A 25738-nucleotide genomic window follows, 5' to 3' on the forward strand; every position below is an offset into this window, starting at 1 on the left:
CCATTTTCTAAACATAGTTCTTTGTTAACCATATAATTCTTGGATTATACAGGAAAAAATGCTGTTGTACTAAGAAGTAGGTAAGGGCTACATGCAAGAATAATTTATCACAAGCCAAAGATTTAGTAGCATTTTTCCATAACAAATGTATGACCCAGGTATCTTTGTTATAAGGTATGATGTGTAGTGTTTATGGTACCTATGTTTTCTTATTAGTCAATAGCCAAAATAGGCACTGATGATTTGGGAAGTAACACCATTAACAGTGCTGCAGAATTAGGATGAAATGAAGTATACACTATCTATGCATAAGAACCAATAGGGAACATAATGATCATGGTTTGGCTTGCTGTAAGACACAGGCCACTAGATTTTACCCAGTGATTTCTGCACTGAGGTCCAGTAACCCTGGGTTGAGCCAGATCCCATCACTATTAGAAAACCATCCAGCCTTAATATAAGGACACCAAATATTGACAAATTTATCATATACACTGCTAAGCTGTTACATTTCCAGTGCACATTAGGAGAGTCTCTTCCTCCCCTGTGCATGATGCCTGTCTCTCTCATTACTTCCCTTCACTACATTGTACAGTAGCAAAAACTTAGTCCTTGGGGCATCTTACTTTGCAGTTTAGTATTCTTTGGCTTTAAATGTACTATGGAGATGTGAAATGTGTTTCTCAATTGGTCATAGATCAGTCAAATCAAGATTTTCTGTCTGCAGAATACACACAGGTGTTTTCCCTGAGCAAAGACTATTTCCTTCCTATTCCTTCCCAGGAGCAACAGAACACGACAAATACAGGGAGTAGCAGGATATGGGCAGAGCCTTGAATCCATCTTTCCTACTTGCAGATTAGCACAACAGAGGAAGCACAGGGGGCTAGCATAGTCAATTACTCTGAATCACAATACGTATCCACCAAAGCAGGGGTTACTTGTGACAGGCGTTACCTGGGACTCAGGTCTATATCCTAATAAGTTTCAGTCTAGCCTTAAATAAATGCAGTGTTATAGCTAGAGAACTACCAAAATCTCAGTGGGACAAAGAGGGCATGCAGAGCCAATTTTGTGGTCTTTTCATAGCAGCCCTCCCCCCACCCCAATTGTGCAAGGGGCCTGGTGTCCCCACCTCTTGCTGCTGAGTGGCTTAGAGGCAAAAACTGTGGCATAATTAAATAGCAAAGTCTGCAGAAATATCAAATAAATTACTTCTTTATTATAGATCGAAGTATTAAATTTATATCTAAATTGAAATATATTATGAATATAAATCTATACACAATATGAATTGTAATTAATATCACAATTTATTGTTGGCATTCTGCAAAAAATTTAGTAATACTAAATAAAGTTAGCCTTAATAGAAACAATTCCTATTAGTTAAGTTCTAGCATGCAGCATCCACTGACAGTTGCAGCTGACAACCCCTGTCTGTGATATAAACACTTGTCCATACGCTAAGATCGCATGTTCTAAATCTACTGAAATAGTTGGAATGGTACGGCAGCATTTTGCTGAGTTGTAGAGACGTGAAAAGCAATTGGAAACATACTCCCAATACAGTCACAGTCAAAGGTATCTGTCACTCTTTGACAAAGTTCATGTAAGTAGCATGTTGATTGATTTTAGTGGCTGAGGGTCAAATTTAAAAAAAGGCACCTGATTAGGGTAAAAAATGCAAACAGCACTAAAAATGGAAGCAGCGGTTGTTGAACCTGTGGTGGTACTGACTGATCGTACTTGTAGTACTGATTCAACTCTACAGTTGTTGCCTAGAACATTTCTTGTCTCCACATGTTTTCACATGTTGATAGTTTCATGTCTCCACATGTTGATAGTTTGATAGTTGTGATGCCATGTCTTTGACCCAACTTATCAAATCCATCAGCTTGTTGTGTGCTTGGTGTATGAAAGCCTGCTGACTTTCAAACCATGTGAGACGCTCCATGAACCAGATGGCATTTTCAGCCATAAACTTAACTTGAACTTCAAAGTTTCCCTGTCTTAAGACATCACATACTTTAAGGATGCACTGTGTGCTGTGAGTGATTTCAGGCTCCTCACACAGGAACTGCTGGTAGTACTTCATATTCTTTGCATGGTAATGAACTGCATTAAACCACAAATTCCACCGTGCAAGCACTGGCTCTGGTGGTAGTGACACAGTCACATGTAGATCCATGCTTTGATTGACAATGGATCCCCTGTATTGAAGCTTATGGCCTGGACAAAGTTTGAACACTTTTTTGAAATAGGAAACATCAGGAAACTAAGTACACCAAATGTCACTTACTAAAGAAAGGAAGCATGCATTGCAAGTGACATGAATTGTGTGGGGTATCATTCCCTGGAGCACATCAGAGAAAGCTTTGCACATATCCATTGCGTTATCAGACAGGAATGCTCAGATCTTGTTAAATTCTAAGCTGTAGTTTATAACAGCCTTCACTACAGCTTGTGCCATGGGAGAAAAATGGACAGATGCATGGTGAACTGGCTCTGTTTGAAAAACAAGCAGGTTGCAGTTTGACCAGCTCCCAGGTACAAATAAAATGAGCAGAACTTAGTTACCTTGGGCATTTGTTGCTTCATCTGCTACAATCAAGATGGATTCATATTCTGCCAATGCAGGTTTTCTAGACTGAAAATACAAAGCAATTACTCCTGGTAGGTAATTTGGTGAAGCTTGTTTGCACGTTGGAAACTGCCAGGATTTGGGATGTTTGTTCAAGTAGTCCCTTAATTTAGGGTTATCAATTTTCTCCAGAGGAATGTTGGTGGCTGTGAATTCCTCCCACTAGTGGGACTGTAGCCTTTCTTCTTGTGAACCTACATTCAGTGGGGGTTTTTTAAAGATTGAGGACATAGTTGCTTGTTCCATGCTCTGACCTTCAGCCTCTGCTGCAGCCTTTTGCTTTATATGTGATTTGCACTCCAAACAATGATGAATGCTATTTTTCCTTGATGTATCCAGAGTCACATTATATGATGAACATCTGCATGTAGGTTCCTATAAGGAAATGCCTCCTACAATCCTGAGCTGAAAACTGTTTAGCTTTCTTGGATTTCTTTTCACTCATCATCCTCAGACTGTACAATTGCTGTAGCATTGCACTGGGCTTCTTAATAGATGGCCCCAAAACCATTTTGCTTTCCTGACTGGCACTGTCACTAAGTTTGTCAATAGCTCAGCCTCCCAGTAGCTCTCTCACTCTTTCGAACCATGGACCCTATGACTGCAGAAATTGCCATGCTTTCCTTGTATTTTGGTAAGATTTTATTATTTTGGGGTGAGTCTGTGCAAAATCACAGGAAACACCATTTTTCACAGTGATTGTGGAAATTGCCATTTTTGCAGTTTCTGTGAAAATTGCAGAACTGTGATTTAAGTAGGTCCTTAGTTATAGCTTGTTGGTCATAGTGAAACCTCAACCTTGTTTGCCTAGTTTGCTCTTTACAAGCAGCCAGCCAATGATATGAAAAGTGTTGCAATGAGTAATATCTCTTCTGTTTTGCAGTATATGGAAATGATATTGTAGGAAATAGTGGGCAAATTGCTTCTCCACTGTGGCCCAGAAATTATCCACACAATGCCAATTATGAGTGGAAGATAATGGTGAATGCTTCTCAAGTAATCCAAGGTCAGGTTGTAGAGATGGACATTGAAGATCATCATAACTGCAATTATGATAAATTAAAGGTGAGTTTACTTTGGTAGATTCCTATGATCATTTTCATAAATTGTCATCAAAATAGTGAACAAAGTAAGTGAACTGACAAGTAGGGAGACTTTCTGGTGGTCCAGCTTAGACCATTCATTTTTCACAGTACTTTTCAACAATCAATTGCTCTAGGACCTGCTGCTCTGGAGCCACGTGCAGCTCTTCAGAAGTTAATATACATCTCCTCCAATCTTTGCACAAACACATGGTGACTAGCTTCCATTTACTTATCCATTTGGAAGCTGGTCACTGTGTACTTGTGCAAAGATTCAAGGAGATATTAACTTCCGAAGAGCCGCGTGTGGCTCCGGAGTCACAGGTTGGCCACCCCTGCTCTATGACAAGTGCAGCCAACCTGCAGGATGAGTGCCACAAGTGACATGGGCAGCCTCTGTGTGTGGCATGCAGTAGAACAGGGAGAGGACTGCCAGCACAACAGCATATAGAGCAAGAAACAGAAAGCAGAGCAGGAAACTAGGCAGGGGACGCAGGCAACGAAACAGAAAGTAGAGACTGGGCAAGGAGCACAGAGGACGGAGCATAAAGCAGAGCAGCAGATGGAGCAGAAGGGGATCAGAGTGGCACTCGGGGAGGTGTGGGGCTAATTTGTGGCCCCTGTGCTAAAAAGGTTATGCCCTGCCCCACTCCTGTAAGAAATGTGAAATGCACTTTTACTCACTAATGCTAGCGTGGCCCAACTGGGACTCTGAAGCATTTTATAGGATGACAGAGAATTATAAGGACAATTTATAGTAAGGTATAGCTTCTTTTTCAGACTTTCTGAGTTCTCAAAGTTCCAGTGCTAAAGTGTAGTGGTGAAATAAAGCTGTCTTTATTTAGGTGCCTAATGTAGATTTAAATGCCTGCCTTTTAGGCATGTAAGGCCTCAAACCTGAATATACTACAGTTTTGAGACCTTGGTTCAAGTGTTGTCTTTAGAAAAAAAATGTCGGTGCTCTAAAGAGATAACTGTGCTGGCCCTATTACTCCTCTGCATGGCTATACAACACAGGGCCTTTAGCCCTTTTTCAGGCTGTTGAGGCCAAATGCCTCCTTGATATAAGTCTAGTGAGGTCATCAAAGATCCCTCATGGTCGAGGATGATCGCTGCCATGGCTCAAATAAAAGATTGTATATGAGTGTGTTGATGGTTAAGAATGCCAATCATAGAGCTACAGACTCTGGAAGATGCCGCAGGTTAAAGGGAGGGTCAAACTATAGATAAAACCAGTGAGGTAGGAATGGTATGAATTTAGTTTTCCTAAATAAAAATAGGGCAAAACAAAAGTACATAGAAGACTGAGTGATAACAAGAACATAAACAGGCATCCCATTTCTTTGCTTTGATTCTTTCTCTAAACCAAGATAAGTATAATTCCTTTTTTCAGAATTTATTTTTCTACCAGTTAACCTAGGAACTGGCCTTTCATGTAAACCCCTTTACAAAAAGTACAGTTACACAGAGGATTGTGTTGGTAGCATGGCTGAAGTATTCTGCTGCAGCTCTCTCTCTCTCTGTCTCCCCCTCTCTCTCTCTTTATATATATTTTTACATATGCTCTGGGAGTGGGAGGGGGTGCTTTAGTTACGCTGGCTCTGAGAGCCACTCTAATTAAAATGCCCACAGCATATAGTGTATCAGTGTTCCCACACTTAAATTGCTGTGGGGGTGCTTTGACTAAAATTTGTCAAACAAGCTTAAAGTGCCCCTGCCACCATTTTGAAACATGGGGACGCTGATACATGAGATGCAGAGGCTGGCTGGAGCATGCTAAATAGCATGCTCCAGCTAATTACAGTGCATCAGAGCAGACATCCCGCATGTTTACAGGCACCCTATGAGTTTAAGACTTACTGTGAGCTCAAGTTGAAGGCTCCCCACAATTAACCTGGTTGTAAATAGTTATTTAGTCATTCAGGCTAAGAAGTCAGAGGGGGTTGGACTTGAGGCTAGCCACATTACTCTGTGGTATGGCTCTGACTACATAAAATGGTGTGCCTTAACCACCTGAGCAGGACAAACCTTTGATTGGAACATGGACACATTACTTTCCTCTCAAATTCCCTCTGTCTTAAAAGCTAACATGTGTTGCATTTAAATCATTGGCATAGGTCTTCAGTGAACATCTGTCGCCTTGGCTACTAACTAAAAGCTCTGCTCATTGATACCATGTGATCATATAATGTCCAATTTAGAAATGTTCATAATCTTTCTTTTGTTTTTATGTTTTCCTGTTTATTTTGGGGGTCACATAATTGGTTTTGAATGCTAGCAGAACAAAAGAGTCTGTAACATTCAGAGGTTTTTGGCTTGCAAAATGCTAATTAAAATAATTATGATGATCTACAGAGAAAGCCTCAGGAATAATTTTTCACTGTTATTTATTGTTTCTTTCCTTCAGAAAAGAAAAGAATTATGCTAATGGCTCTTGTTAAATGAAAACCCAGTTAATGTCCTTGAAGAACAGTCTCTGACTGAAAATTAGTTTGATGGCTTTAGTTCAGATTATTCTGGTGGGAAAGCATGAACAGGGTGAATCAGAAAAGAGGTTTTAATTTTAATTGTCATCAATATTATCCTTAACTGGAATTGGGCTGAAGTTCCAGTTCTTTCTGATTCACTGGATATGGGAATTTTCTCCTCAGGAGTTCTGGCCATAATGCTGCAGCCTTAAGAGCTTTGCAGTCAGATTGCACAGTTTGCGTGGATTTGATTTTTACTATGACTGGCATTAAATGACCCCAAAGGCTCAAATTTAAACCCTGAATAAGAGTTACAATTCTTTTTCTCCTTATAGGTCTATGATGGGCCCAGCATCCACTCACGACCTCTTTCAACATACTGTGGGGTAGTCCCTTCGTCTTTCACTTCCTCTGGCAGTTCTATCACACTCCAGTTCCAGTCAGACTACTCCGTGAATGGAAAGGGCTTCCTTTTAGAGTGGCATGCCATGGAAGCTTCTACAGCAACTCCGCACCATGTTGCTAGAGGTTTGTCTCTGAAAATGGCGTCGTTGATTAGTATGTTAAAGTGAATGCATTTAAAATCTCTTTCTTTTAAAGTGTGTGGTGTGAAGGACAAACAGTATTAATCATCATCATCATTTTTGTTGATTCATATTGGTGTCCCTTTCGTATATATGAAATTGAAGCTTCAGCTTTGATGGGAGACGGAGTGAAAAAATCTTTCCTCATTTTGGCATTTTATGAGAGCCAAATATTTTGCATGCCTGCCCTTTAAAATAGCATTCTTGAAGGACTTGTCACTTCCACAAAGATGACTAAAAAGCTTTATCATACAGGGTGCGTCTGCACATCACCGCACAGCGATGTTGCTATGGCACTGTGCTTAGTACTACCTTTTGGAGTACAGAGGCAGGGTGCCTTTTGGAAGTACTAAGGCACAGTACAGTTTGGGGGCTACTGCGCTGATTTCGCCACTACGTCACCATAGCAGTGTACTCTAACCAGGGAGTGTGCCGCTATGGCAACATAGTTGGCAATCACATGTAGACCCGCATGATAGCTATGTCGCTGTACTGTGCCATGACAGCAACGTAGTGTGTTGCTATGTTGCTATCGGGTGCCATGTAGATGCACCCACAGTGTAGAAACTCTTAGATGAAGCTGTAATGCAAAGTATCCCAGAAATAAAGGGGAAAATTTTCACTATAAATATTTATTTATGTTGCAAGGGAAAAGAAAATGTTTTTGTTTGTTTGTTTGTTTTGGCAAGTTAAAGAGGACAGTTCAGATTAACTTACTCCTAATACACTTCTAAATCCACACTTGAAAGTTCTGGAATGGGGAGGGAAGATAATCTCATTTAGCTTTATTTCTATTTAACTTCACTATTTAAATGACTAGCACTTCTCTAGCAAGACTATTAATATTTATATACACATGCTTTCTAATCAGAAAATGTGTCTACATGTGCCATTAAAGTGCTGTAATAAACTCCAGTGCAGTTTATGCCTCAGTCAGCTGTACCTGGGCAAATCATCTGCATGTGCACCCTGCTATAGATTTTTCTATTAGAAAATTAGGCCCAGATCACTGCCTCATAAAGAAAAGTTCTAGGCATGGAGTGAAATCAGGGGCTTCATGCTTCCCCATCTGCCTCTGAGTAGGTCCTTGGGAAAGTATGGTAATGTAGTACCTTTAAATCCTAAAAAAAATGAGGATTGGTAATGTGTGTTCCTTTGTATATTGCAGGTGCATGCGGTGGTATTGTAACAACAGGAGAAACCCCTTTGTTCCTCTTCTCCCCAGGCTGGCCAAGGAAGTACAGAAATTTTGCTGACTGCGTCTGGCTTATCAGAGCTCCAGAGTCCACTGTGGAGTTCAACATCCTGTCCCTAGATATAGAATCTCACAGTTCATGCAACTATGACAAGCTTGTTATCAGAGATGGTGAGAAACCAATGTTGGTACTAGCCAACAGCATGAAACCCAGTCATAGGACAGCTGGAAATCCACAGACAGTTCACCAGCCACAAGAACCTATTCCAAAACTAGTCTTCTTTTATGCTGAAACTCTGTTCTGGTTACTATGAAGAACAACAACACAGGGTTGAGGGTCTAGAACAGGGGTTGACCACCTTTTGCTGCCATGGGCTGGAACTTCTGACCCAACCCCTGCCTCAAGCTACAATTCTCTGCTCTTCCCCCACCCATCCCTCAAGACTTCCTGCACTTGCCCTTTAATGCCCTGTCCAGTGAGGATAAAGCACCACAAGAGAACAGCAGAGAGGGCTGCAGAGGAAATGGCAGCTTAATATTGCTGCATGCTGACCTATCCCCCATGCTGCCATCGGCTAAGCTGGACTTTTGTGGACTTAATCCAACACCTTTGCAGGTCATACCTGGCCCAAGGGCTGTAGGTTGCTGACCTCAAGTTTTATAAGAATCTGCCAACAATTTGGAATTAATTACTGTTTCAAAATCTCAAATTTGAGTTTTTTTTTGATGCTGATAATACTACTTTCACCCTTAGGGGACACTAGCCTTTCTCCAGTACTGGCCACCGTATGTGGTCGTGAAGTTCCTGGGCCAATAAGATCTTCAGGAGACGCAATGTTCATTCATTTTACTGCTGATGCAAGTATCACTGGATTTGGATTTAATGCTTCTTATCACAAAAGTAAGCGGTTTCTATTTTTTACTAATGCATTTTTAATCTACTTTGCTGCTACAAATTGGAAGAGGAAGGAAGTGGTTATAGGTGATATTTTTAGCACAACTGCTTCATATAACTATCTAAAACCTATCTCATTGCATTAGGCATCCTATAATGTGTTTCAAAAATAGGTAACTTAAATTCTTCACACCAATTAATTAAACTTTGTCACTCATTCAGAGATCAGCTACAACAAAGCACTAATCAAGCAGGCAGTATCACTATCCTGATATATAAATAAGGTGACCTTGAAAATGCTCAGTAGAGGAAGAAACATTACAACAGTTCCCATGTGGTTAAGAATTTCATAATATATTAAAAATGCGAAGATGGTTGTAGCTAGAAAATAAAACTCAGTTGATGAAAGATGGATGATGAAAGAGACGGAATCTCCAGCTTGGAGGCTAAATTAAATTAATCAAAGGGCACACACATGATACATAACACATGAGAACCTTGGACCATTTTAATTTTCTATAGAGACTTAAAGAGCGCTATACGTAGCAACCAGGGATTCTCCTTTACTCTGAAAATCCTCTTCTACTGCTACCTGTTTGCAAAGAGTTACCCCACAACGTATACAGACTAATGTAAATTGCATTTGCAAGGCAGGCAACACACAAGGGTCATAGGAAGGCAGTCACAAGATAGATCCATTTTGCACCTTGGATCGGGCTGGTTTGACTTTCAGTGGCTCCAAAGACTGGTGCTGGCATGAGGAAAAGTACCAGAAGGCCAGCCATACCACCTCCCTATATGCACCACACATGTTATATTCCTCATTTATTTATCATGGCAAGGAGCCAGTTTTCACATCAAATTGTTTTCTATGTCAGCATGCAACTTGAACACTTGACAACATGCATGTATGTGTGGCCTGTAATTGGGCTGTGCACATTCCACACAGCTCTTTTTGCCTCAGCATTTGTTTTATCAGTCACATAATGTTTTAAGAGGGAGGGTTTTTTTTTAATAAAAATGTGAATTATTATTTTAACCGCTTTAAATGTTTTTTCTTATTTATATCCCTTCCTTTTATTCAGGTTGTGGTGGCTATTTGCATGCAGACAGGGGTGTGATAACATCCCCCAACTATCCCCAAACCTATATGCCCAACCTCAATTGTTCCTGGCATGTCTTGGTAACCACCGGATTCATCATTGCTGTGAATTTTGAACAGCCATTCCAGGTTCAGGGTGAGGATGCTTCTTGCAGCCATGGGGACTATGTTGAGGTGAGACAATCTGTATGTTTTATCTTGGTCTTTAGGAAAGGATATGCCAAGGCAAGAGAGAAAATGTGTTTAGAATTGTCCTCCTCTCGTGTGTGTGTGTGCGCGTGTGTGTGTGCGTGTGTGTGTGAAACATTATTTAGTGATACTGTATATTAAAAGGAAATTCTTTTCTAAGGGTTGAAACACTGAAATTATTTTCATTTTCATTTGATCATTCTTCAAGGATTAATTATACTGTAGAGCTTTATGCTTGAATAACCTAAACTATTTCCTTTTTCTAGCTTAAAAATGGAATGGATGACTCTGCCCCACCACTGGGGACCACAGGAGGGAATGGACAGATGTGTGGTAGCAGTCCCTTTTCTACTATGTACACCACAGAAAATCAACTGTTTGTCCGCTTCATTTCTGACGGCAACAATGAGGGCCAAGGGTTCAAACTGAAGTATGAGGCTAAGAATATGGGTGAGTGTCAGAATCAAATAGAAGTTGTATAAATTAATGAATTGACTTAAAAATTGCTCTTTCAGAAGCATAGTTCTTAAATGTGACACCTGCAAAAATGCCATTTTTCTGTGGATGATCCTTTCTGTGGATGATTTGTACATACCCACTGCCTGTGAGTTCTCTATATGCTAATAAGGCACTTTTCCCCGTTGGAATAGCTCTAGTATCCCTTAACTAGAATATCTAATTCCTGCATATGAGGAAACTAGAGAAGTTGGATAAATCTGTTAGGTGTAGGCTTCAACAGTTAACAGAGTGAAAGAAAGCAAATTAGAAATGAAAACCTGGTTTGATTTCCACATGGTGAAAATGCTGAATTACAGAAAGAACAAATATGGCCCACTATATTTAACAGAATTATAACAGTCCACAAAGTTGCCTCCTCTGCCAAGAAGATATCCTCTACAGAAAATGACATTTTTAAAAGAACAAAAAGGTAGAAGGCCAGATCTTGGTGTAAACCATGGACTTGGCATCTGCAGCTATTTCAGTGTATTCATGACAAATCCGCATCTCTTAGGACATTTTGAATCCTCATTTAATTGTTGCTGATTAAATACAGTTAGGACAACCTATCAATTTTCTCATGTCTGTACAGCTCTTTTTCTTCCTACTCTTTCAATTTGAAATTCCATCAATAATAATTAATATTACTTTAATTACAATAATAATAACATTAACAATAATAATATTATATTATTAATTATATTAATAATAATATTATGAATAATAATTAATATTGTTTTATTTTAAATTGATGAAGTGACGTAGTATTATTGCTAGTATTTTACTTTACAGAGCCTGACTGAATTTCTGTGCTTATTAGCATTGTGAAAACTCATTTTAATCAAAAACCTCCTAAATAAAGATATTGTGATAAGGTAAAGATTCTGAGCAAATTCTTGAGCTTCCTCAGAATGCCGTATCTCACTTAATATTACCTTGATTTTACATCTCAATTTCATGGTCACAGAATTAAGAGTGTTTCCCACAAGCATTAAAACAACTGATCCTTAATTTCAGCTTTCCATCTTACAATGTTGGCAAGAACAAACATGAGACTTCTCTTCTACAGAGCTTAAGAGAACTATAGCTTCCATCAGACAATTGTGGCAGACCTTTGCTTAACCTTTGGCAGTGCAGGCAGTCCTTGGACTTACGACACCATTGGTTCCTGAAACTGGCGTCTTAAGTCGAAGCGTTGTAACTCGGAACCAATTTTTCCATAGGAAACAATGTTATAAATGGGTGATTGGTTCCTGAACCAAGGCCCAATACCCTATTTTCACCAAAAATAGCCCAAAATTTTGTACTCAATTAATTATAGAGGAGTAATATAGCTACATTAATGTATGTATACTATAAATAGCAATCATATTGATTTGGAAGGACTTCTTTGAGTGACTTTGCTGGACTTTTTGAAGGCTTTTGGTTGGACTTTTTGAAGGCTTCTTGGCTGGATTCTTCTCAGGAGTCTTGGCTGAAGGTTTTTCTGGAGCCTTGTCTGCTTTCTTAAAGAAAGTGTCCAAGGAAGTGTGGAGAGATGTTCTCCAGGAAGATGGGTGACACAGCGACTTGTTCACTGGTGTGGCATCATATCTGATCAAGCATTGTAAAGTAGAAACTGATGTCAGAAAGTTGGAACAGGGTGTCAATTTATGAATGTTGTAAGTCGAGGATTGCCTGCATACAAAAAAAGGGTTAAACTGTGCTTGAATATGGTTCAATAGCAAAAATGAAAATGTATTTGTTCATGAGATGAACACAATTCACTGAAAGAAAACTGTGATTGAGTATATATATATGATTCATTTGTTTTTAAAATCTTACCCATTTCCTTAACATATTGTTAACCTTTTCTTTCTCAGCATGTGGAGGGAATATCTATATCAGTGACTCCAACCCCACTGGATATGTATCTTCCCCCAGTTATCCTAACAACTATCCACAGCATGCTGACTGCATCTGGACTATAACGACTCCTAATGGACAGGCAGTGGAGCTCCGGTTTGAAGATCAGTTTTACATTGAACCTTCACCAAAGTATATATCTACATTTGTTTTTTTCTTGTGGTCCCTAAAGCACTCTATTTTGATTTCTCTTTTCCAATTATAAAAGCATTATGCTCCATAATTCCTCAGTAGAATACACTCCCACATTTAGAGGTAAGATACCTAGGAAATTCTTGAGAGAAGTGATTGGACTTTCCAAGTTTTAGTGTATGGTCCATAACACCTGACAGCGATTTAAATATAAGGTCCCCTCTACATCTTACATCTATCACACAGTTACTTGGTTAAGTGCTCAATTTAGACTGGCTACACATGCAAATTTAAAAGGTCCAATCAGCTAAAAAGCTTTGCTGAAAAATGTGTAATAACTTTTATAGTTGTTTTCTATCCAGCTTTAATTTGCACGTGGAGCTTGTGCCCCTCTGGCTAGAAGACTGCAGCAGCTGTGGTCTTCCAGCCTCAGGGTACATGGGATGTTCCCATGGCTGGGAAACCTGTCAGCTGATGAAGCTCCCAGCCATGGGAGTTTACTTCTTGCTGGTGCAGGGGGAACCTGGGATTAGGCTCCACCTGTACCAGAAATAAGGTATGATGGGATATGATTTGCAGTTCCACAGTCATGCCTCCTGTCTAATGTCTGATGGGTCAGGAGGATCAGTCTAACTCAACACTTTCCGTGGAGTGCCATGAGTTAGACCAGGGAGGTGGACTTCTGTCTGCGCCATTAGATGCTACTGTTGCCCTGCATATACATGCCTATACAGAGGAGCTGCTTACACTTCACAGATAATGTTATCTTGTATTTAGAAATTGTTTATGGCCCTTACACACTGGCATACTCAGGTCCACCGTTATTTCTAGTTCTGAATATTTCTGGATCCCTCTAATAGGTTCTGTTGCTATTCTGACAGTGACAGATGAAGCTTAGCAGGGAGCGCACTTTAAAATAAGAATTTAATGGTTAACTGTTTTAAAGCTGTGCACTTTATACTTATTTAATTATTTCAGATTTTTTTGTTGTTGTTAATAGCCATTTCAAATAATTCATGTCAGAAACTGTCAGTCTGTATGTTGGGCTTGGTGTGGTATTGTGACCTATTTAGATATTTCCAACACATATCATTGATTCAAACCCTAGAGGGATATCACCAATTTTAAACTTGTCTTGCTCTCTCAGTATGCCTTCTCCCTAGGTCATATTGCAGAGAAACTGTTCTGAAGTTTTCTGACTAGGTTTCAGGAGTTTGCTGAAATGTTTTAAATTCTTTAAAAAAACCCTATTTTTTATCTTGTGTTAGCTGTAGCCTCAGTTACCTTGAGCTACGCAATGGAGCTGACAGCAATGCACCAATGATTGCAAAACTGTGTGGAAACTCTCTGCCAGGCACTCAAAGGTCTTCAGGTGGTGTCATGTACATGAAATTCAGAACTGACAATGGTGCCACACACACTGGATTTAATGTCAAGTACTCAAGAGGTATAATACACAGTTCATAACTTTACATTTCCACTGATCTTAGGCTATGGAAGGGACAGAAAAGTTATTATGGATTTAGCATTAGTTCTTCATTTCATCCAAAAGATGAAGTGACAGAAGGTTTTGTCTCTTTCCATTACTTTTTAATTCAAGATACCAGAAACATCATATCAATTAATTATATTATTTACTGGTGATAGGTAGGTTTATTGGAATATGAAAGTCCTCATAGAATTACTAAGGTGGAAACAAAGACTTGTCAAGCATAAAATACAAATTGCAGGAATTGGAGAGCCAGCAGTAAAGAGGCCAAATGCTTCAAAGAATGGCGTTAGCACTAGTGTATAGTCACTGTTTGCATTACTAGAAATGCAGTTTTTGTAGATAAAGCCATGTAATATGATTTGGTATCATGTGTATAAAATGACCATAACTCATGTAACAAGGAGTATGAAGAAACGACCAACAACAGCAGGAGGTTATGAGGGAAACTAGTGGTGCCTTGGTGCAAATGTCATAATCAGTTGTATTAACAGTCCTCATAGACCATCAAAGAGACAGGAAATCAAAGGAATGGGATAAGGCCAAAAAGAGGAGAACCAATATTTGTCAGCTGGAAAATAAAATAATAAATTTTAAAATAATATTTTCAAGATGCCAGGCCAGGATTAGAAACACCAACAAAGAGTTGAAATACTCTTGGGTCAGGTACACTAGAGATGTAAAAGGATTTTACATTTTAATGTTATCAGGAATCTTCAGAGAACTGTGTTTATTATGTTGTTCCTTCTTATTCAAAAGACTTTGAGCTCTTTGTTCTTTATATTTTTGTGGCAAACTAATGCGGTGTTGTTTTAAACAAGATTGCATTGATTAGATTTTAAATCTGAACCATAAAAACACATCAGTTGTGCAGATATATATTTGGACAATTGAAGCTGCTCCCACTGTAAGAAAATACTAATTAACAGTAAGGCATAAATTATATTTATTCAGAAAAAGTCTCCATGTTACAACTGCCTACAAACCAAATTGGACTAACTTATTAATCATTTTAGAGCCAGCACTGTTCACATAACAGGGCACAAATTAAATATAACCCTTTTCTTGAGAAGTTGATACTTTAACTAACAGGCATACAGAATGCAGTGGGAAGTCCAATATATTCCTAATTTATTTTTAAAACATTAATATTATGAGCTTATGAAAGAAATACTTTTTCAGGAAAGATGCACTCTAAGTAAAAAGAGTATAGCAGCTTTGTGAACTAGGAAGTGATTCCATTATTAGGGGCATACAGAAAGGCATGGAAATGAGAGAAGTTGGAAATGAACAAGAAATACACAGTTCTGCTTTTAAACTGTGAAAATTAAAACCAAACCAACAAATCACCCATGCTATATTACTATTTAGGTAAAATATATCACCATCTAGTTAGATCTAGAGAGGTATTTGAATCAGGGATCCAGATCCCAACCACAAACCAGTTGACAATTATCTTTGTAATTGTCCAGCACAAAATTCCAGGTCCAAAAACTCCTACATTTTGGAATATCTGAATCATGATCCAAAGGGCCCAGTTCTTGTTTACATTGCCCATGTACTAGAATTGAACCTTTCTGTAAATGAGAATCAGGCCCAACATCTGTAACTTGAGCTCATCTTTGCTAGAGAATACATCAGTGAAAACTTAAACAGCTTCCATAGTATTTGAATTTGAACAAAACCAACAGGTATTTGTGGAAGGAAAAGAAAAAAAACCAGGATTGATATAATTAGACGACAGAGGAAGATTTAGAATCTAGAAGACAATCCCCAGTATGTTATCTCCAGTCAGGTACCTAACCTACTTAGCATTGCCCTACTAAGACCTGAGTGAGAGAGTTTAGTTCCACAAGGGTTACTCTATGGTAAAATGATGACTAAAAAGTCATTCTCTTTGCAGCTCCGTGTGGTGGAACAGTGACAGGACAAAATGGTGTAATTGAAACCATAGGATTCCCTGATCTTCACTATCAAGACAATTTGTTGTGTGAATGGTTTCTCCATGGACCTAGAGGCCATTATCTGACCATTAGTCTAGAAGAACTAAACATTCAGAACTCTCCTGGGTGTGCAAATGACTTTGTGGAGATTCGAGAGTATAATGCTTCTGGTCAGTGATTGTCTTTGTTTCCCTAATGCCAGATGGGCACCTCAGATTAGAAAGCTGCTAAACCTGCATGCAGTTATGAGTAATTAGGGGTCTACTTTAAATCACCAAGAAATGAAACTATTTTCCTGGGTTGGTCATGATATATATAGCAAATTCCATAGATATTATCTGGATTTGCTGGATGTGCTCATACACAATATACAACAAAGTAAATTATATGTAGATTTGTACAAAAGGTTTAGAAATACTAATTTATACTTACCTTAATAAAAACAATCCATTAAGGTAGGTGCCTATGTCCTGGTGGGAGGGGAGGAGGGATAAGGGGGCAGCTGCCATCATGTGTAGCTAGAGCCAGGCAGAGCAGCCCTTGGTGAGATAACTGCTGCCCATTGTGTCACCCTGCCAGCCAGTGTCTTCCCCAACCCAGGTGGGCTGTGAGGCCAGGCCAAAGCAGTAGCAGGACCACTGGTTCCCACCGGGGAGCCAGCATTTTATTTTTATTAAGTCTTTATTTTTTAAGTTTATTTCATGAACAATCCCATATTTTGCATTTTCCTAAAAATCTGCAGAATCACAAATTGTGTAGAACTTTGTGTATAATACAGATATTTTGGATGAACCACTTGTACTGCTACATGCTTTCCTTATTGCCAGAACAGTTATTTTAGTTACTGAAGTAAAATAAGGCTAGCAAAATGCCTTCTAGTGGCTCCCTAGGGACTACATTTTCTTTTTTTTTCTGTTTCTGCCCAATAGTTTAAGCTCAAAGGTGACACTTTATTAGACTTTTTAATAAAAGTCATCCTGATTGCTTTGCTAATTATTTCTGTATTCCTAGGGAATTTATTGGGCAGATATTGTGGTACTACTATTCCTGATGCAGTGGACACCTCTGACAGTTTTGCTTACATCAGATTTGTCACAGATGGATTTGTCAATGCCCCAGGATTCAGGTTGCACTTTGATGCTAGCATTGAAGGTTGGATTTATAAACTTGCAACTTATCATAAGTTAAACAGCCTAAGGCTGCCTATAAACAAGCTCAGGGATGGGGGTGCTTTAATTAGAGCAGTTCCCAGAGAGGTGCTCTAATTCAAATACTGCAGCATCACATGTATTAAGCCCCCACACATTTAAAAATGGTTGTAGGACACTTTAACTAAAGCTCATTCAAGACACTTTAGTTAAAGTACCTCCACAGCCTTTTGAAACGCAGGGAGGCTTAATACACATGACACTATAATGATGCTAAAGCATTCTAATTAGAATGTGGAGCAGACTAAATTAATCACGTCTGCTCCAATGTGTTCTAATTAGAGCACATCAAAGGCTCTCTGTACACATGCTATGTGGCTACACATATGTTCCAAAATTATCAGTACAATTGGTCTTTCAATTAATTTATGTTTCAAAACTGTGTGTATATTTTGCCCTTTGAATCTTATTTATGTATGACTGGAGCTGTCTGATTTTTGGACCACTGGGCAGAGATTGAGTATGCAGGCAGCCAATGTTATCTTTTTTATAATGGACTTCACTGTGAAGATTCATTATATTGGCCCATATACCAAACAGGAGATCTGGTTTACCGAAGTTCCACTCAGTCACACCTCCTCCCTGCCCATGTCCCACTCCTAGGATGCCCGTCAAATACTCTGCTTTCTTTTACACTGAGGTGTGGGGCAGCACTGCCAATTCTCTTAATTGTATTGTCTCTTTCACAATATTTGGTGGTATTCAGAAATTATTCTGTGATTACGTGATTCATCATTCTCATTTATTTTTGGTGGAATCAGAGGGTTGAAAAGAACCTCAAGGATCAGCTAATTCTAATACCTGCACAGATACAGGATACACTTTGTTTAAAAAGAAGCCTTTGTGGTTGCTATGAAAATCTTGAAAACATGAACTACAAAGGTTAAGAATCCAAAGGCAAATGTAAAGAATCCTAATTTCTTAAGAATCTGAACAATTTTAAGCCAGTCCCTTGAGTTTTGGGGACCTGATTCATAATTTGGCAATATTTTGCAGAAGATGACTAGCATAAGATCTGTTGATAGCATTCTGCTTTGACATTTGGTAACACTTAATTGAAAGAGGGGCATCTCCCCCAAAACAAAAAGGAGCATTTTATTTAATGATTTTTTACAAAAGTTTGTGGAGTCTATTAGTGTCCTATAATTCTACTTAGGATGGCAGGGCTTGCTTCAGACCACTGTGGCCCCTGAAGCCAGCCCAGGTATGGCTTTGAGAGTGGAACAGGGGGAGAGCCTGGGATCCTTCCCATTTGAATGCTTTGGCCTTTCAGTCCCCAACCCTCTGTGGTTGTTCTGTGGCCCTGACTCAAGAAGTTAGCACTCAGTTCTGCTTTCTTGTTGGGGAGGGCAAGTGCAGCCCCAAAGATCCAAGAAGCAAAACAGACAGCTGCTCTTTGACAAAAGGATTTACTGGGGCAAAGGCCACCCAGAGGTTCACTGTCCCCTTCAAAGGATTAAGCAGTCCTTCTGTCCCCAGGCTGGCTTGCACAACCCTGAACATCCCCAAAGTTACTCAGCTGTTACCTTTCCAGTCTACTCTGCTTCTGAACTGCCAAAGCTGTTCCCCTGGTCTCCGTCTTCAAACCATCCCCCCACAATCAGCAGCTTGTCCCTCCCCTGTCCAGTGTCATGTTCTTCACCTTCTCTAGGACTAGCTCTCTGTATGTCCCCTCAAAATCTGGTCACCAGGGCTGCCTATACATGTGCTAAGGGGTGGGGAGGGTGCATTTTAATGAAAACAGTTCCTGGAGAGCTAGTTTAATTAAAATGCCTCAGGGTCACATCTGTGAAGCCCCCACATATTTAAAAATGGCCACTGGATTCTTTAGCTGAACCTTATTGGCTGAAGTTTAGCTGAAGTGCCCTGGTGGCCATTTTAAAATGCATGGAGGCTTAATAGATGCGACAAGGTGGCGCTAAAGCATTTTCATTAGAACGTGGAGCAGACTTAATTAATCAAGTCTGCTCCAACACATTCTAAAATGCAAATGAGCACATGTATATGCACCCTAGATGTATGGGAGTCTTTCCTGCAGCATGTCATCTGAAATAGTCTCCACTCATTCCATTCATTTCAGATCTCAACTGAATACTAGGGCTGTGCAAAGCTTCCCAGCACTGATGTGGGTATGGCAGTAGGTGGGAGTGGGGGCTATGCCCTGCTGCTACCCAGAGTGAGCCATGCCTGTGTCATGCTCCCCCAACCCCCCACCCCAGGTGGGCAAGCAGCAGCAGGGCAGAGCCCGTTGCCTGGGAGCTGGGGCGGCTCCACATGTCAGCCAGAGCCTGGCAGCACTCAGCCCCAGTGGCCCCAGCTCTCAGACAGTGCACAGCACCCTGCTGAGATGCGCTGCACCTGCTCTGCTCCTGTAGCTGGTAAGCACAGGGCTTTTTTTGAAGCTCTGCAAGCACTGGCTGCAGGAGCAGCAATTGGGGCCTCTGGGTGCTCATGGCAGAGGCCCCCCATGCAGTGTGGGGCAGTGGGGGACAGCAAGGATTGCCCCCCACCCCCAGCCTAGCACCTATGCGGCAGCTGTCCCATGGCATGGGTACAGCATGGCTTGGCAGGGTGCTGTGCACTGCCTGGGAGCTGGGGCAACTCCAGCAGTCACCTGGAGCCTGGCACTGCTCAGCCCCAGTGGTCCCAGCTCCCAGGCGGGGAGGGCTCTGCCATGAGCACCTAGAGGCCCCAATCACTGCTCCTGCAGCCAGTGAGTGTGGGGCACTTATTTTTTTCAATGTGCCAGGACTAGGCTGGGGCAGGGTGGGGGATGAGTCCAGGCAGGGCAGCCATGGGTGCTTCTCCTGCAGCTGCTTGGCTATGCTTGCCTCTCCCTGGCTAATCCAAACCATCAAATCTCTCCGAATCAGTGCTGAATCTTCCAAAGCTAATTCTGCCGAATCAATTCAGGACAGTGTTCCGAATCTCCAAATCCAATCACTGTCCTCCAAATCATCTGAATCGAATACCTCCCTATTCGCACAGGCCCACTAAAGACATCTTTTGTCTGTCAACTAGGCCTCTAAGGAAGTAGGAGAAGGAAGTTAATGCCAAAGCTGTATTATTTCCCCTCCTGTGTTTTGAAAGTCATCTACATAACATAAGCCATCTAAAACACAGCTGTATCATCAAACAGTTAAATGGAAATGGATACACAGATTAACTCACCTTTCATAGGAGTACATGGCAGTAAGGAGAGGAGTGAGTATAGCACTCCTTTTGTGTTCCATTAAACTACACATTCCTATTTAAAAAAAGTGTAAGCTGATAGGCTTTTTCCTCAGCCAGAGAAGGGAAGTGAACTCCGTGTCCAAGTCATTTTAAGGCCCTTCCCTCAAGGCACAATTTATTGTTTATAACAAAGGTCATACCCAAAGCAAAATAAAATTTCAACTAGAACATAGTGCTTGCAATCCCAAGAAGTTTCTCTGCCTCACCAGCCAGGGGAAGAGACCACACCCTTCCCTGGTAACCCACTCTGGACTCTGCTTCCTTTTTTGGTAGATATCTTGCCAGCCACATGAAAGGCAGGTTCCTACAGCCCCTTTTCAGCCTGTTCCTTTAGCCTATCACAGTGAACTACCCATATCTCTTGAGGCTGTTCAGGAACATAGTCATCTAGCTTGAAGACTCAAGAGAAGTAAACAATAGTTACTATGGTAAATGAATATTCTCTTGTAATAGATATTTTATAACTCATTGGAATTGATCTACCAGAAATATTAAGCTTCTCTATTTTGACAGACATGTATGAGAGGGTATAGCATATAAAACCAAAATTTCAAGTCATCAGTTCTTTTTCTTGTATCAGTTGCATGCTTTTATTTAATACATATCTTGCAGAAAGCATTTTGCAAACACTGACACACTTTAAGAGGTTTGCTAATATTTGTGCTGTTTCAGAGTGCGGAGGGGATCTCAGTGCACCTGTCGGGACATTCACTTCTCCCAACTATCCAAGCCTGTACCCACACAACCGTGTGTGTGAATGGAGGATCACTGTACAGGAAAGACGACGGGTCACTCTCACCATTGATGATATGAGGATTGAAGACCAGCTAGGATGCAGATCAGATTATATGGCTGTAAGTGTTAGGAAGAAATATTAGGGAAACATGCTTCAAAATACTTAACTGAATTAACACATATGGAAGGTTCCAGTTACCTTTCAATTTTTACATCCATTGCTATTACAAATTGTAACCTAGATGCTTTTCTCACCCCACAAGAACTGAAGTGATGAAAGAATAAACCAAAACTAACCTCTCTATGGTACACATTCAGAAAGGTACTTGAGCAAGTGCATACTTTTAAACATCTGAAGAGTTCCATTAACACCAGAGGTATTCGCAGGCCCTCACCTGTAACTCAGTGTAGATCTTCTCCTTGTAGATTCAACATATCTGTATGAATCTTCTCTCTCCCCTCCCCCAGCTCTCCCTCCACATGGAGGATGGAGGGTAAAAAAGTGCAGACTGCAGTGTCTGAAGACTTCAGGACACCCATTCTTCCACAGACATCAAGTTCACCAGCAAAATCCCAAGTTTCTTTTCCTTCAAGGAGTTGGCCCTTTTAGTCTTCAAAAATCCTGGATAGTGGCAGTAAATTGTGATAAATAAAACATTCCTACAGATTCCTAACACTAACTTACTATTCCCACTCCTTTTACTTGAATTGTTCCTTCCAGATGTTGCCAGCAAAACAAAAATCCCATCAGGTTCTGTCAATTTACGTCAGAGATGCATTCCTTCCTGGCCCCAAAATGAACAATGAGGCAGATATGAATCCTCCTCCTTTTAACTAAATTGTATCTCTTACATGCTTCAAAGAAAGCAGAAAACATTTATTGGTGTCTTCCAGACTGGTTCCAGTGAGAAAAAAACTTTCCTAACCCAAAAAAGAAAACTGGCCAGAGCTGAAGCATCTTAAGTAAGATGGCTAAATTAGAACAGCTACAGAAAGGGAAGGTGGAATAGTCCAAAGGGCAAGAGGTTCCAAAAGCCCAGGTAAAGATTTCATTTAACAAGGAGAGGCAGCTGGGTGACAAGTGCGTTCTAGCTCATTTCAAAACTTCTAGAGGATGAGGGATCCATGCCTTCATCCTCAGGCATCTATTCCACTCCAGGTCTGTCCAACACCTGCAGGTCCTCAGATTTTCAGAGCATAGGAAGCATTTATTGCGTTCATATGCTCAAGTTTTTGTAACACTGAAGCTTTATTTACCAGATTAAACAGAAGATGACAATATGTACAACAAAAATTCTGAACATAATATTAAAATATTGCTGAAGCTATTTGTATAGTACAAGGAATAATTATTACACTATATGTAGACAAACCAAGTCCCTCAGAAAAATTTCCTAGAGCAGCTGAATTATGTGCTGTCCAGCATGTGGGTGGGGAGCATAGGCAAGCTCTGCTTGCCTGCCCACATATGTGAGAAAGGAGTGAGTAGCTGTTCCCTAGACATATCAGTGTTGTTCCCTGCCACACACTAATTTCCCTGCTGATGCTTTAGATAGAGCATGCAAGTTGGCCTTCTGTTAACTAGCAAATTACTTAATTCTGAAAGGAAGAATTTCCCTGTACCCCTGTGTGCCATCAACTCTTCAATCCATTCCAGATCTCGGCTAAAAAAATATTTTCCCTTGACACTACTTCTGAAATTAAAGCAGAAGCAGAAGAAAGCAATGCTGCAGTGGTAGTATTTAACTCCCAAGATACAGACTGTTTGAAGAAAGCCATACAAAAATACAGTTGTATCATCAAAAAGCTAAATGTTTTAGCTGCTCCAAAATACAGTCCACAAAAAAAAATGTTTCAACAGCTTCTTGACAAAATGGGTATATTTTTTCACAAAATAATGTGTTTTCCTTGAAAGCTTTAGGGTTCTTATAAAAAAAATCAATATCCAAAGACAATTTCAGTTATTTTTTTTACAACAATCCCAAAAAATTCTTAGAAAAAAATGCTGTACTTCTAATATTTTCACCTACGGTTTGACCAATTCAAGTCAACAGAAGTTATTCCATATACTTGCAATTTTGGATCTTCAGCAAAATGTCTCAGTTTTGTGCTAAATATGTCAGTCAAAATTAACTTATGAAGTTTTGAGTTCCTAAGGGTAGATGTGGGCACATGACATTTACGTTACAGCTCCTAATGACTTTACACTGTATTAGAAGTAAAAGAGATAGATAATACACAGCCTTACACTTGCACTAGGTAGTGAGCTGCATTTCTGCTCCCCTTGTCACTTCATCCTGGGATAGTCTTTTCTTAGTGATGAGAGGCTGAGAGCCATGGGGCTCTTCAGCCTGGAAAAGTGCAGTCTCAGGGGTGATCTGATGGTCACCTATAAATTTATCAGGGATGCTCATCAGAATCTGGGGGAACGTCTGTTCATGAGAGCGCCCCAAGGGGTGACAAGATAAAACGGTCACAAACTCCTCCACGACAGATTCAGGCTGGACATAAGAAAGAACTTCTTCACTGTCTGAGCCCCCAAGTTTTGGAATAGACTGCTGCCGGAGGCAGTTCAAGCACCCACTTTGAACACCTTCAAGACACATTTGGATGCTTATCTTGCTGGGATCCTATGATCCCTGCTGGCTTCCTGCCCCTGGGGCAGGGAGCTGGACTCGATGATCCTCTGGGGTCCCTTCCAGCCCAAATGTCTATGAAATCTATGAAATCTAGTGCAAGCCAGCTCCGTTCCCACCTAGTGGCCTTGCACCTAGTACAGGAAGCTAGCTAGATAATAAATGTATTAAGGACTAAAATCCTGGATAAGTTACTCCATAGTAACTGTTATGTTCCCCTCTCCTAAAAATGCCTTTTTAATCAACAGGTTTACAATGGCCTTAGACGAAATTCTCCCAGACTAGCCAAACTGTGTGGGGATGGAAATCTGGGTATTCAATTGAAATCCTCAGGAAATACAATGAAAGTAGTTTTGGTCACTGATGCATCCAGTTCAACTAGAGGCTTCAGTGTTTCATATACTTCTAGTGAAGAAGCAGGTAATGCTTTTAATGTTTTTAAACTAACCTCAACTGAAGTATCTTTAGTAAGCCATTTTGTAGCTAACACATGACCAAAAGGCATTAGATGTATGCTAAAAGTGATGCATACTTTTTTTCTCTCTCTCCTATTTCCTTAAAAGTGGATAGCCTGAACTACGTTACACTTGGCAAGGTTGCATGTCCTATAATCAAAAAGGACCTTTTATTTTAATTTTGGATGTTGGTAGGTTTAGGATAGGCTGGGCACAAACACATAAATTGGGGTTACATTGATGCCCTTCATTTCAAAGCATGCAATATTTTGCAATGTGAACTTTATGCACTTATCTTACTGGACTGGACTGTGATTTTTGCTTGTAACTGTAAATTAGAGGTGGCTGTAGCTGCAGCAGTCCTTTAGAGTCAGAATTCCTCATGTGTCCCCCTGTTATTTATTGCAGCTCTTGAAAGTGCACAAGCCCACTGTACACTTCCCACTGCAAGCATAGCACACAGGAAGCAGCTAGCTGGCAAAACAATACCCGTTAGAGCCTTTAGGTCTTGGAATGCACCCTGCCTGCTTCTACTGGCAACTGGGGACGACTTAATCAGCGACCTAATGATCAAAGGGAAGCTGGGTGATAGTGACCATGAGCTGATCACCTTCACCATCTGGCAAGTCAGTTAGTAATACAGAAGTCCTTGACTTCAGGAAGGCCGACTTTGACAAGCTAAGGAGGCTTGTCAGTGAGGCCCTAAAGGGCCACAGCCCAAAAAGGAGGGGAGTTCAGGACAAGTGGTTGCTCTCAAGGGAGCAATCCTGGATGCACAAGTGAAGTCCATCCCATCTTGGAGGAGCACAGCAGCCCCCTTGGGTCTCCAGGGAACTGGGGACCTCCTGAATCTTAAAAGGAAGACCTACAAAGGATGGAGGACTGGAACCACCACCAAGAAGGAATACTCTGCTCTGGTCCAGACCTGCAGAGAGCAAAACAGGAAAGCCAAGGCTGCGATGGAACTCCAGTTAGCTACAAATTTCAAGGACAATAAAAAGTACTTTTTTAGATATGTGGGGAGCCAGAGGAAAAGCAAGGGCAACATTGGACCCCTGCTAAACCAGATGGGACAACTGACAACTGATGCCCATGAAAAAGCAAACTTGCTAAATGGGTACTTTGCATCAGACTTTCATCAGTCCCATGGGATGCCCCTACCCACTGTGGGTCAGGGAGGCCTCAGTGAGGAAGATTCCTTACCCTCCATCAAAGCTGACCTTGTGAAGGAACACCTTGACAAGTTGGATACCTTCAAGTCAGCCAGTCCTGACTGTTTACACCCAAGGGTACTCAAGGAGCTGGCAAGCGTCATAGGTCAGCCCCTGGCATGGATCTTTGAGAACT

General features: G+C 40.6%; 1 protein-coding gene across 1 annotated transcript in view; it reads left to right on the forward strand.

The window, feature by feature from the left end:
• CUBN (cubilin) overlaps positions 1–25738 on the forward strand; it is a 251865-nt gene that overhangs the window by 157576 nt on the left and 68551 nt on the right. The window contains exons 38-49 of the mRNA XM_019532506.1: positions 3525–3706; positions 6527–6719; positions 7944–8141; positions 8725–8871; positions 9951–10141; positions 10423–10606; positions 12517–12691; positions 13960–14138; positions 16084–16293; positions 17135–17275; positions 21238–21419; positions 24185–24356. Of these exons, the coding sequence (XP_019388051.1) occupies positions 3525–3706; positions 6527–6719; positions 7944–8141; positions 8725–8871; positions 9951–10141; positions 10423–10606; positions 12517–12691; positions 13960–14138; positions 16084–16293; positions 17135–17275; positions 21238–21419; positions 24185–24356 (2154 nt within the window). The remainder of the gene's footprint in view (positions 1–3524; positions 3707–6526; positions 6720–7943; positions 8142–8724; positions 8872–9950; positions 10142–10422; positions 10607–12516; positions 12692–13959; positions 14139–16083; positions 16294–17134; positions 17276–21237; positions 21420–24184; positions 24357–25738) is intronic.

This window comes from Crocodylus porosus, unplaced genomic scaffold, assembly GCF_001723895.1.
Source record: "Crocodylus porosus isolate Cpor-Errol unplaced genomic scaffold, CroPor_comp1, whole genome shotgun sequence".
Taxonomy (NCBI): domain Eukaryota; kingdom Metazoa; phylum Chordata; order Crocodylia; family Crocodylidae; genus Crocodylus; species Crocodylus porosus.